We start from the raw sequence: 12,027 nt of genomic DNA, 5'->3' as shown, positions 1-12,027 counted from the left end.
TTTGGTCACATGAACACCCCAAGGTATTAATGCAGTCCAGTGGCTGCCCTTGGGGAATCTGGTTTACAGTTGGTCGGGTTTTCACATGGACTAGGAATGAATGAATCTTGGGGTTCGTTAGTAAAGTTCCACTCTGTTTACATTTCAGGTAATATATGTTGTATCTATGTTACAATAGTTATGGTTGAGAACATTTTCATTTACTGATTAACATGATTAATTTTAGTCTAGCAGTAGTTGGATATTTTTCAAATTTTACTCATTTTCTGACCAGATGCCCAATCAAGTTGGGATTGGTGGTTAGTGTAAGAGGCTTCGAGGACGAAAATGTAGGGTTTTCATGGGCAAGTGGTTTTATTGTTGGAAAATGCACCCATGCAAAGGGGTTTACAGTTGGTGTGTTACCACAGTCTAGGCCTGTTTACATGTATAGTTTGGCAATATAAATGTATCATAGTTCATATCTGTAGAGCATTTTACTTAACGAGTCTGTTTAACAGTGATAACTCCTTGGAAGTTTTATGGATTTGTCCATCATTAAGTACAAGTGCACTGGAATGTAGAGGATTGGAATGGCAGTTATTTTTTAATGTATTACATGTAGGCCTCCTAATCAAAAAGTGCATTGTACATATCTAAATGAGTCACAAAAGGGATTCACGGATCAGTGCAAATGTACTTAATGAAATTTCCTTTTGGGAGATAGAAATTTCCCTTGCTCGATTTGAGGGCTTCTCCTTTGAAACGGCATAGTGCAGATATGTTATGTTGGTGGTCAGTGCTCATATCATCTATATTGAGCTTTTTCAAAAGGATGTACATGTAATTGCATAGCACATAGGTTCATAAAACGCTCAAAATGATAGGAAGTTCTGAAATTGGTCAGTGCACCTCTTTTAAAAACGCTGAATCAGGAAAAAAGAACACGTATTTGAAATGGTGAAGAAATGTCTGTTTCAAATAGATGTGTTTCATGGTTCAAATCGGAGGTACCTTTTCAAAATATCAGCCTAATTCAGGCACACCATGTTCGGTTAAAACTTGGGTGCATTTTGAATACAATATTTGATATAAAAATAAAAATTTGTAATAATATTTAAACAATCGTTAGTCTGATTTGTTTCTCTGCATTGATCTTCGTGGATTATTGGGCTCATTCCGCATCAATCTCCGTTAGCTTGCCAGTATCTCTGTTAGGGACAGGATTTATCAGTCCCAGGGGTATCCTTAACAGAGGTACATTCAATTTAGCACCCTGAACCTCCTTTGTCGCAGTACCTCTTATTTTGTGCTTCATTTGAGGAAGCAATGTCCAAGGGCCTAATAACCACGAACCCTGCCCTCAATGTAGTATGACTGGAAAAATGTACCAGGTATAATAGGATGTCCATTGGTTGAAGACCTGGCATTGAACCAGAATGTTGCTTATCGAAAGATAAATCCAAGGGATGTATATTGATGTCAATGTTGCACGAGTGAAGAATGTCCTTTGAAGCAGTTCAGGTAAGTCACAATTGAGCATGAGAGAGATTTCAAAATAACCTGTCCGGGGACCAGCTCTCTGTGTTGATTTGGGATCATCTCGCGCATTAGGAATTGAAGACAGATAGAAAAGAGAAACGAAGTCAAAATGCAATTAAACAAAATACCAAAGATCTTTAATTGAAATGGAAATAATCACATCCGTCACTTCACAGAAGTAAATGCTGCTGTAAGAAATTAGTACATCTTATTCAGTTAAATTCTACATTCTATATTCAGTTCAGCAATTTTGAAGACATAACCTTATGTAACATATTCTTCGAATAGTAATGTTATGTCCTCACATAATTTGTAAACAGCACAACATCCAATTTGACAAATCTCAATATTGTGGAGTTATAGCAAAAATTGATGGGAAGTTCACATGCAGAAGACTAACTGTCGTCCTTGCAGAGTTTCAGGCAAAAAAATGATTTAAATGTTATCACTAACGCTGTTTGAGATACCGACCTGGCCTCGTATATGATACACTGCAGACAACATTCTGATTATCAAACAACAGTTCATCGAAGCTTAAGCATGTTTACATCTGATATCCTCAGCATCCTGGATTCCTCAACTAGGGTTGCATTCCACGTCCCCATCCTGCATGGACTTCATTGTTTTCATTTGCTTCCGTAGATTTTCCTCCATGGTAAGTATTTCAGCTGGTTTATCATACTGCAATAAAACAGATTTATACTGTCAGTAAATTCATTTTTCACTTGTACTTGCACTTTATGAATGAATGAATGAAATTATCTTTTGTATAGCGCCTTTCCCACTGAATACAATGTTCAAAAGCGCTCACACTCCAAAATGCTCGCGGAAGAGGAAAGTTTTCAAGTTTTTTTGGAAGGTGATGGAGTCAGTTTCTTTCCTCAGGTCATGGCCTAGTCAGTTCCACATTCGAGGGGCATGCACTGAGAATGCCCTTGCCCCGAATGTTACCTTAGGTCTGTGCTTTTTCTGTAAAGAAAAGCCCACAAATACACAGTCCAATGGCTGTAATTTGAACATTAATAGCTTCAAGGAATTGTCAGGCATCCTTCATTCATCAGAGGCCAAGGGATCTATAATTTTCAAAAAAACCCACAAATTGGCTGGTTCATCTCTATACTAGGTTGTGTTGTGTCCTTGGGAATGCCACCTTACTCTTATTCAACTCCAAACTAGTAACCTGATCATCAAAGACATTTACCCATAGAAACTATACTTACTGTTATGATTAAAGTATTATTAGCATGTGCGATCTTCAGGTTTTGTTGCTCAAGGGCTAATTTCATACGATCCATATCGGGGATATCAAACTTCTTATAATACCTGGAAAGTAAACAGATTATAACAAAACTATCCTTGATTGCCTGTGTTTCTCTTGTGAAAACTGTGCATATTACTTTGAAAAGTCAACAGAAAACTGAATATCCAAAGCAGAAAATCAGACCGACGATAACTCATTTTTGTACAGTCATTAAAAACATATTCTTTTTAACTTTAACACAGATTTGAGATGAAAATTTGAACACTCTGCACTACTGTCACAGTAGGAATTGAGAATGCACACTCCTAGCGTATTAATAGTTATAGTCAAGAGAGTTTGAACTATCCTTCACAAATTTCACAAGGACTTACTTTTTATTACTTGTCCTGACTACGATGCACCTATCTTCAGGGTTCACTTTGACATCATAGGTTTCTAAAGGGTATGGAATATTTCTGATTCTCCACTGGTAAGCTTTGCGGGTGTCTTTCCTCACAAATATGGGCTAAAAATTGGAAAGACTATCAAAATATCTTAAGAGATTATTTCACAAATTTCCGTAGTCATAAACTACGTAACTGAAAAAGCCAAATTCTTTGGTTGGCAACTGTGGAAGTCATTGAGCTAGTCGACTATCTCATTAAAAAATACTCTGCGTCAACCTTTCCAATCTGTCTGTCCTAAACTTCTGGTATTTAGGGCAGGAAACCTAAATAGCATGTTCAGCTTACATTGGTAGAGCTTTCCACGAGTCCCTCGGCATCAAGATTCTTAGGACCCACAGACTCGCCAACTTCAAATGTCCATGCGCCACCACCACCCAGTGTGGTCTTTTTCTTCCATTTACGCACTGCAAAAGCAATTGTGTCTTATGAAAAAGAACTCTTCTTGTACGAATGTAGATTACTGCATTGCAAAAGCCAGAGTTTAGAAAATTTACCAGGTTGCAATTTCCTCAAGGACAGAAACCACTGATAGTGACAGGCTGCTCCTTGGATTTTCCAGCAGGTCAATAATATAACGCAAAAGTCAGATGAGTTCACCAATCATTCCGACACAATTTTTCCCAGCACACGGAGATGCTCCAAGTCTCAACTACATGTGAATGGTTTCTTCCCTCCCCCCTTAAAAGAGATTATGTTTTTTCTCACCAATCTACATGTACAACCATAATGTCAACCTCTATAAACGTACCGACTAAATCTTGTGAACTGATGTCATACTCCTCAGCCATCTCCGTTCCATCAGGGAAAGTGTAATGCACTTTTTTTCTTCCTAAAATATGATGATACGTTTAACCAAGTGATAAGTATAGATTGGATTCATACTTGGTTTAATACAGGATGATATAGCTTTTTGCCATTTTGTCACATCAATGATGATCGTTGGGTGGTTGGGTTTTTTGTGTGCTTTTAAAGGTTAAATGCCAAAGTTAGGCCTAATCTTAATCAAAGTACATCAGGATAACCTTTTGTTACCTTTAGATGTCAAATGTAGTAAATTTATTTGCATAAATATCGCATGGAATAAAGAAATTCAAATAAACCGCCCTGTCTCAGCGTGAATTTGCTTCGGCAAAGTTCGTATTTCGTTCGGAAACTCTCGCGGTTTTGGGGAATTCCAAATGAGGAGTGACGTCACTAGTGCTGTCATTGTTAGACTGATCCCACTGCCTGCATACACAAACGCCATGCTGTAGATGCCTGCGCAAGACAGGAGACCAGTTTTGTTTTCATTCATCTGACAGCTGATTCTACTTTCTGGTTGCGTTCACGCCGTTCCTACCATGTAAAACCAATTATTTTACATGTTCTAAAGCAAAAATGGTTTACTGCGTCGCACCAAACTGCAGCAGTGATTCAACGAAGGTGTTGAAAGTAGATGGGGTCGGTTATTACAATTTTCCTCGCGACAAGAAGGCCCGAAAAGTATGGGTAAGACGCATGCATCGTCCGTCTTCTTGGGTCCCGTCTCTCGGTGCGAGGGTATGTTCGAAGCACTTCGTTGCCGGAGATTACCTGCTGGACCCAGCCATATGCCGTGCGATAGGATTTGACCCTAAAAAACGCCTGTTGAAGCCAGGTGCCTTCCCTACACTCTTCAGTCATGGTGAAGGCGATGCCATGGATGGTACGCCTACGACCAGTGCGCCGCGGTCAGCTGTGCAGAAGAGGGCACATCAGCAGGTGATTATTATTTATTATGAAATCAGTATAGTAGGTATGAAATTATACCCCGTGGCCATAGGCCTAGGCTAGGAATACCTCCATCTCGAGTGCATGACCATGGGGTAGGCATGGTGAAGTGTAGGATGTGGTGTTGCTGGGGCCTGAGGACCTTTTAAGACTACAACTTGATAATTTTCATAATTGATACTGCACGACTGCACCTACTAGGCTACCTTCAGCTGTAGGAGCAAGTCAAATACAAAAGTCCTACTCCTATTAGTCAATTATGATAGGCCTTCTATTTAAAATATTTGTTTCTCATTTCGTAGGCTGTAGCAGAGGCGGTAGCGGGATACAACGTGTTGTATGGAGAGGAGGCGGATGAGGCAGCTGAGCAGGATGATGGTTTTGTGATGGCTGATGAAGGCCGATTTGAGGAGGTTGGCAATCACCTGATAGAGGATGCAGTACTGCCACAGAGTTTAGACGAGTTGGAGGTTTTGCCACAAGTATGTTCAATCATAACCCAGCCCCATGTGTCATAAGCTTACTATTAACTGACTTCAGGGTGTGGCTCTACAAAAACTGGTTATATTGGGTGATCATATTTACATAGATAAATGTCCCGAACAGTGTAGACTAATAAATCAGAGGATGGATTAATCCCACAATCTTGTAATAAAAATTAGCTGCATTAATAATGTAGTGAAAGTTAATGTAAACAACATCCCCCGAACAATAGCCTCAATTCTATTTCTTATCTTTGCAGGAACACCCTGAAACCTTTGCCATTGGGACACAAGTTGGCTCCTCAGTCTCCATGCGGTTTGCCAAGGCTGTCCAGGTCAATATTGTCACTGGGTCTCGGAACAAAGGTTCACAGACAACCTCCTGCACCGGGGATATTGGCTGTCAGGCAGAACCAGAAGTCCGAGAAATTGCCATTCAGACAGATCTGTTTGACATTGATGTGCCAGTTTTCCAAGGTAACCCCAAACCTGAAAATTATGTTGATACTAGTAGCAACCCGACAAGGTGTCAGACAGTTTGGGTTTTACTATCTAACACAATTTTGGTTTGTGCCTGGCAATACGACAGATAAGTCACAGTTTGGTGCCAGACAATGTCTTTGACCACCCCAATATTTTCAGGCTTGAAACCAAGTGATGAAGACATGGAGGATGAAGAGGTGCACTTTCCAAGTCAGGAAACGATGAAGACTGATGACAGTGACGATGAAGACTGGGAGCCATGTGAAGATGATTATTGTCAAGAATTTGATGACTCGCTCCTTGATGATGAAAATGTGTAAGTGTTTGTTGTAGCTTTCTTGAGAAATTGATTCTTTAAAACAATTGAATTGTATTAGAGTGAATGAATAGAATGATAGTCATAAAAGTACCGGTATGGCAGTTTCTGGGACCTGTTATTAGTGTTAACACTAATAAAACTTTACTTTTTTCATGAAGGACTCACTAATGATGCTCTACAGTGAGTTTATAAACTGATAAAAAACAATCATTGTCAAATCTTTAACCATAATTATTTACTATTTCAGATCCGGCAAACATTATGATTTCGACAATGAGTATGAACAGCCCTCCCCTCAATATGAGAGAAAATTCATTGTCTTTGAATCAAGCTTGAGGCTTCTGTTCATGTTTTGTCAAGTTTGCAGGGCACCATGTCGAGTCGCACTCCGTACACTTGGCACAGCTGTGATGGTGATGGCGATTTGTGAAAATCAACATCAACAGGAATGGACATCACAACCATTTAAAGGACAGCTTCCCATTGGAAATTTGCTTTTGGCTGCAGGTAGGCCACATACGTATGCTGCATGATTCTTAAAACATTAGTCGGGTCAATATACGAAAAAACATGGAACAAATTGCAACAAATGATTTTTTCGATGTTTTCTATGCTATTGAGATATGGAGAATAAAAAATCAAAAATAGGACCACCGGAAATACCAAAAAAAGGGTAAATTCATAAATCCTGAAAGAAAGCCAAACCAGTATTATGATTTCTCATTAAATTGTTTCAGGAATTCTATATTCTGGTTCAAGTCCAGTAAGAGGACTCAATATCCTGAAAAACATTGGTGTGGCAGTGATAAGCCGAAGGACATTCTACACTATACAAGGCCTCTACCTCATACCATCAGTGTTCGCAGTCTGGCAAAGGAAGCAAGACGGTATGTTTAAGGAGCGAAAGAGGAAACAACTGTCCTTGTCTGGAGATGCGAGGTGTTGCTCACCAGGTCACACAGCCAAATATGGGAGCTACAGTTTGATGGATGAGTCAGCCGGTAAGGTGCTGGATGTAAGCCTTGTACAGGTACGTTAGTAATAGTGCATTGCAATGTCAACATGACAAACCTTGCCCTTGTGTCAAGTTTAACGATGTTCTGGAACAAATCAGAAGTCAATATTCCATCAAAATGGATTGCTGACTTCCCTAATGAAATTGATTGTTCACTGTCAGTGTTAACTTTACACTTCACTTACAATTTTATAGTGCCATTCATCCTCATGCAGATAGCTTCCCCACATTGATCAGATCCTTCTCTTTATCCCAATAGTTATTACCAGCAATAGGTTTAAAAACATGAATAACATGGTTTATTGGTTACCGGGTACTTATTTTTCAGTCAAATGAAGTGAAAAATTCTTACTGGATGGAACTCGAGGGTTTGAAACGTAGCATGGCACTACTTGTTACTGAGAAGAAATTGGCAATTGCAGAGATAGTCACAGATCGGCATTCACAAATCAAAAAGTATCTGAGAGACAAATGGCCTGGAGTACAACACTGGTTTGATTGCTGGCATATCGCGAAAGGTGTGTTATTGCTCATTTTAACATAAACAAGGCAAAAAAACAACTCGTCCGTCAAGTATCTTTGCCTTTTTCAATTTAGCCAATGAAAGACATTGTAGGCACTGGTCAAAAGTCAAGTGGGTTTCTCATAAATTGGAACATAATGTTTCATTCTAAATTCATTACACATGATATATACATGTACATGTATTTCAGGTGTAAAAAAGAAAATGGACAATATTGCCAAGAAGTACAAACTTTGCAGGATACTCGCAAAATGGTCCCAATCAGTGTCCAACCATATCTTCTGGTGTGCTGCCTCAAGTAATGGGAATGGTGACTTGGTTGAAGCAAAGTGGCTCTCCATTCTAAACCATGTTGCCGACGTACACGATGGGCATGGGGATTTGTACCCAAAATGTCTTCATGGTCCTCTAGAAGACAGAGAATGGATCAAGAAAGGTTCGTTTAAAGTTACGTTTTAAAAGGAACTTGCAAATGCCATAAAGCCCATGCTATGAATGCAATTTGTCCCGAGCACAAACAGGGAGCGGCAAACGGCTCAATCAAAAGAAAAACAGCTAGTCATTTGGCCCTGTTAATTCTTTGTTCCTTATTACTTAAACCAGTATTACTCTTTCAGGTAGCAAGGCCCACAAGGAACTTACGCTGATTCTCACTCAAAAGATATTGCTCAAGGACATCAGAAAGGTTTCACCAGGAGTACAGACTTCATCTCTTGAGTCGTATCACAAAATTGTTGGTTATTTCGCTCCCAAATCCCGCCATTTCTTCTATGAGCCAATGAAAGCAAGGTATGATAGACTACAATGTATTCTCAGGGGTCATTACTAAATCACGAAAAAAATTTCTTGCAATGCTTTGAGTGAGTGCTATCAAAGCCCACTTTTCCTTATTCGTGATGCAACTGAACTTTGTTCTTGCACTCTACTTGGACTATAAGGCGTGAGGCGAGTAAAACATTGATTGAAAGCATTGACCAGTCATGCCAATATTACAAATTCTCTTTACAGGTTACTGCTCGCCACACTCCACTTTAATGAAAATTCAAATCGGAAACAGCGTATGGGACAAGATGAACAGCCGCAGTGGTCGATTTCATACCCCAAGGGGAGAGGAGGAGCTGCAGTAGCAAAAGAGGTCAAAATTGAATCAACATATGGTAGGTATAACGGCCAGCATCGTTACTTTAGTGCTAGCACTGCAAGAAACAAGAAGAAACAAGATTACTTGTATTAATACTTCCCTTTATGTTTTCAGACTATGTACAGCTAATTCTGGAGGACCTGCTGAAGCGGAGAGATGACCTGCCATCTTACAAATTGGCAAGAGATGCAAAGGACAAGTACCAAGTGACTCATCCTATTCCAGGTCCAGTGTGCTCAAAGTACGACAAGCAGGACAAGATGAAAGTTGTAGAAGAAACAAAAACGAGGTTTAACAAACTGTAGAGTTCATTCATAGCACCATCAGAGTTCACTATCACAGATCAATTGAACGGTCACACCAAATCAATTGAACGTAGGATACTTGAATCCTGTGTACCCGTCATTGTCCGGAGCAGGCCAAGCAGCACGTATCTTGTCCCGAGCACAAACAGGGAGCGGCAAACGGTTCCTTCTCCCCAACCTCTTCCAAACCCAACGGACAAGGTTCCTATAGGCCACGTATCGATATAACCTGAAATTGTTGGGAAGAAAACAATGTTTGTACATTTAATTGACAGTTTTTTTTAAATTTATTGAAAACTTGTAATATTATTACTAAATACATGTAGATACATTTTATTATATCTATTTTCTATATTTCTAGTCTTCAAAGGGAGAAAAAAATCTCATTTCTGAATTGATATTGCCTTTTCTTGTCTTCAATTATACAGCGATGGAGGTGGTCATCATTACTTACTTGTGAATGGGCTGGTCATCGCCTATTTGTCCCTGCTCTTCGATGTAGTGATACATCGACATTTCCAGCACCCATCTATCAAGACAGGTGCTGGAAAAACCTGGGTGTTGCGTGATGCACTCTACTTTCAGCTCATCTTTCTTGGCCTGGACTGGTGAATAGTCTGAGCAGCACAAGGATTCCCTCCCCTTCTCTTGTGGAGTGCAGACACCACAATGACACCTACAAATACAAGTATAATATAAATGTTATTGTTATACAGCAGTGATGATATTTCGATAGCCGTTACCATCAATGAATCAGGGCCTAGGCCAAGGGTAGGCCAAATTTGAGTGAGAGGCAGGCCCCTGGAGCTCAGCTCAGTAAGATTTAGCATTGTTTCAATCAATCAATTTTAATGTAGTATTGTCGAAGGCTTTCGCCTTAAGTTGTTACGGTGAGAATAAAATGTTGTCTTTGCGCGGGTGTAGTATTTCACAATTTGGTGTGGTAATGCTCCGCAATGGAAGAGTCTCAGTACAGTAATAATCCAAATTATTAGGCCTAGAGTTCACTCCATTTGAGTAGGCCTAGTACTACCAAACCCTGAGGCTTAGTATTCCGATCCGAGATCCTACTTACTATAAAATAACCATGTGGAATGAACTCACTCAACTCAAGATACGTTGTGGTTTCGACATATTCGAGGTGAAAAACGCCAATTGTTTACTGACAACACTCGATCCGTGAACGATGGAGCCCTATGTGGAGATGTACATGAATACATGCACATGATGACATGGCTCATATCAGCATAGGCCCCCTATAATGTCCAGCTGATGCCGCGCCTATACACATGGCATGCACAGTGCACTGCCACTGCACTTGGAACTCACCAATTGATATTTCCTATGCGATCAAGTCGCTCATCCTCCATCTCCCCATCATCACCTTCTCCCGATTCAGAACAAGAATCTGAATCGTCTCTCGCACTCTCCACTACTGGCTCGTACATGTAGGGTTGAATCACACCATTGCCTTCATCAACAACCAAATCGTCATCAAACAAATCTCCCGCACAATCTTCGCTCGCCATGCTTGCAGCCGCCATTTTTACTTGCGAAGTGGTCAATGATCGTGGATTTGACAGCACTAGTGACGTCACCAATGTGAACCTAGCGGCGAATAGCGTAACTACACATCTGGCGGTCTTTTCAAAAACGAGCTCGCAGAGGACTGAACAAATAGCACTTATTTCACAAAAAAATCACTATTTTTTGAATTCCTTCCGGTTTATTATGTTTTTTAAGATAGCATATTATGAAAATTCACCACAAATACAGGTTAAATAGCTCAGCATTTGACCTTTAATGACTATTTCTGATCTGATTTGGGCTAAACTTTAGAATCCCCGATCGGAAATGACGTAGTTTGATCGCATTCAACTATAAATCCATTGAACAGTGGTGTTTGGTTAGTCAACCGATGACCTTTTTTTGGGGTGTGATCGGGGATTGTAAACTCGTTCCCTGATTTGGAGTACAATGGCTACATACGATACATGAGGCATGTTATGAGTAACTTGAGAGTAAGTAGCTCGGTATAGAATAGTTTTTGGAATTTTTGCATGCACTGTCTGCCTGTTGAAATCGCTCAAATTTCACCATTCCAGAGTCAAGCCGACCAAGTCTCAACACTTTTTTACCATTCTCCGAGACGTCATAGGCCTAGATATCAACTCACTCACTGTGGGCTGGCCACTTTTTCGATTTTGTGACGTGTGCTGTGATTTTGAGACCCTCGCATTTAAAGCTGCACGAGTGCACATCAGCACATTAGTGAACAATAAAATTGACAGGATTAATCTATATATACCAAGGTTAAATAAGAAAGGAGTTTAGAAGCGGCAATTTGCCTCACCATCTTGCACAAGAGCAGTTTTTTGAGCAGACTTTAACTGCTCGATCCAAGTTTTGGAAGCCATGTTGTTTACCTCAGCAACGATGAATCTACCTCCAGAGAAGAAGAGGTTTGACACAGGCAATTAGGCCTAGGCTAACAAAATGAAATTGTTTCTTTAAGCTATTCCAGAACTATCTTAAGTACTAAAGGTAATTTTACACAATAATGAATAACTTTATATATTTTGTGATCGATTATACTGCTACAAACGCAAATTATAAGTAAGCTATTATCAATTTACTGTCAGTGCCTGTTGGATGCTAGTTCTGCTATCCGAATTGCACTTGTTTTGGCCCCTGGGGCGAAAAGGTCAGGGAGCGAAACGACCGGATACCCTGCTGTCCATATTTTAGTTTTTCTATTCTCCACCAGGTTTAAATGACAACA

At 39.9% G+C, this 12,027-nt stretch overlaps 3 protein-coding genes across 7 annotated transcripts; 1 reads left to right on the top strand and 2 right to left on the bottom strand.

Moving 5' to 3' along the window:
- Window positions 1-1,636: 1,636 nt before the first annotated feature.
- On the bottom strand, window positions 1,637-11,668 carry LOC135489431 (protein DPCD-like). Of its 2 annotated transcripts, none has more exons than XM_064774788.1 (6): window positions 11,599-11,668; window positions 3,977-4,057; window positions 3,514-3,632; window positions 3,154-3,287; window positions 2,742-2,844; window positions 1,637-2,202 (listed from the first exon to the last, which is right to left on the bottom strand). In XM_064774788.1, exons 1-6 carry the CDS (start codon window positions 11,660-11,662, stop codon window positions 2,098-2,100), a joined length of 606 nt encoding a protein of 201 aa, XP_064630858.1. In that variant the 5' UTR covers window positions 11,663-11,668; the 3' UTR covers window positions 1,637-2,097. The 2 variants fall into 2 exon arrangements, with proteins under 2 accessions (XP_064630858.1, XP_064630859.1); XM_064774789.1 differs by having other exon boundaries at window positions 11,554-11,655.
- LOC135489430 (uncharacterized) lies at window positions 4,351-9,245 on the top strand. Of its 3 annotated transcripts, XM_064774784.1 has the most exons (11): window positions 4,357-4,968; window positions 5,280-5,459; window positions 5,720-5,936; window positions 6,102-6,258; window positions 6,509-6,768; window positions 6,999-7,291; window positions 7,605-7,794; window positions 7,990-8,235; window positions 8,417-8,588; window positions 8,808-8,956; window positions 9,055-9,245. In XM_064774784.1, the coding sequence occupies exons 1-11, from the start codon at window positions 4,606-4,608 to the stop codon at window positions 9,243-9,245; spliced, it is 2,418 nt and encodes an 805-aa protein (XP_064630854.1). In that variant the 5' UTR covers window positions 4,357-4,605. The 3 variants fall into 3 exon arrangements, with proteins under 3 accessions (XP_064630855.1, XP_064630854.1, XP_064630856.1); XM_064774785.1 differs by lacking the exon at window positions 7,990-8,235 and having other exon boundaries at window positions 4,351-4,968; XM_064774786.1 differs by lacking the exons at window positions 6,999-7,291; window positions 7,605-7,794 and having other exon boundaries at window positions 4,365-4,968.
- On the bottom strand, window positions 9,025-11,134 carry LOC135489432 (P2X purinoceptor 7-like). 2 transcript variants are annotated; one of them, XR_010447156.1, is made up of 3 exons: window positions 10,321-11,134; window positions 9,700-9,921; window positions 9,025-9,474 (listed from the first exon to the last, which is right to left on the bottom strand). XR_010447156.1 is itself a non-coding variant. In XM_064774790.1 (3 exons), the coding sequence occupies exons 1-3, from the start codon at window positions 10,787-10,789 to the stop codon at window positions 9,306-9,308; spliced, it is 606 nt and encodes a 201-aa protein (XP_064630860.1). In that variant the 5' UTR covers window positions 10,790-11,131; the 3' UTR covers window positions 9,025-9,305. The 2 variants fall into 2 exon arrangements, 1 of the variants encoding a protein (XP_064630860.1); XM_064774790.1 differs by having other exon boundaries at window positions 10,575-11,131.
- Window positions 11,669-12,027: the final 359 nt, after the last annotated feature.

This window comes from Lineus longissimus, chromosome 6 (genome assembly GCF_910592395.1).
Source record: "Lineus longissimus chromosome 6, tnLinLong1.2, whole genome shotgun sequence".
In the NCBI taxonomy this organism is placed as follows: Eukaryota; Metazoa; Nemertea; class Pilidiophora; order Heteronemertea; family Lineidae; genus Lineus; species Lineus longissimus.
The sequence above is the reverse complement of the archived record's forward strand: the minus strand, read 5'-3'. Positions and strand labels throughout refer to the sequence as shown.

Excerpts from the sequence above, each read along its gene's own strand:
- LOC135489431 (XM_064774788.1), bottom strand. The coding sequence starts at position 11,662 with ATGGCTTCCAAAACTTGGATCGAGCAGTTAAAGTCTGCTCAAAAAACT. Across the intron at positions 2,845-3,153 it reads GTCAGGACAAGTAATAAAAA|GTATTATAAGAAGTTTGATA; the intron begins GTAAGTCCTTGT and ends TTTACTTTCCAG. Across the intron at positions 2,203-2,741 it reads ATAATACTTTAATCATAACA|TATGATAAACCAGCTGAAAT; the intron begins GTAAGTATAGTT and ends GTTTTATTGCAG.
- LOC135489432 (XM_064774790.1), bottom strand. The coding sequence starts at position 10,789 with ATGGCGGCTGCAAGCATGGCGAGCGAAGATTGTGCGGGAGATTTGTTT. Across the intron at positions 9,922-10,574 it reads CGCATAGGAAATATCAATTG|GTGTCATTGTGGTGTCTGCA; the intron begins GTGAGTTCCAAG and ends TTGTATTTGTAG. Across the intron at positions 9,475-9,699 it reads GATGACCAGCCCATTCACAA|GTTATATCGATACGTGGCCT; the intron begins GTAAGTAATGAT and ends CAACAATTTCAG.
- LOC135489430 (XM_064774784.1), top strand. The coding sequence starts at position 4,606 with ATGGTTTACTGCGTCGCACCAAACTGCAGCAGTGATTCAACGAAGGTG. Across the intron at positions 8,589-8,807 it reads TATGAGCCAATGAAAGCAAG|GTTACTGCTCGCCACACTCC; the intron begins GTATGATAGACT and ends TTCTCTTTACAG. Across the intron at positions 8,957-9,054 it reads CAAAATTGAATCAACATATG|ACTATGTACAGCTAATTCTG; the intron begins GTAGGTATAACG and ends TTATGTTTTCAG.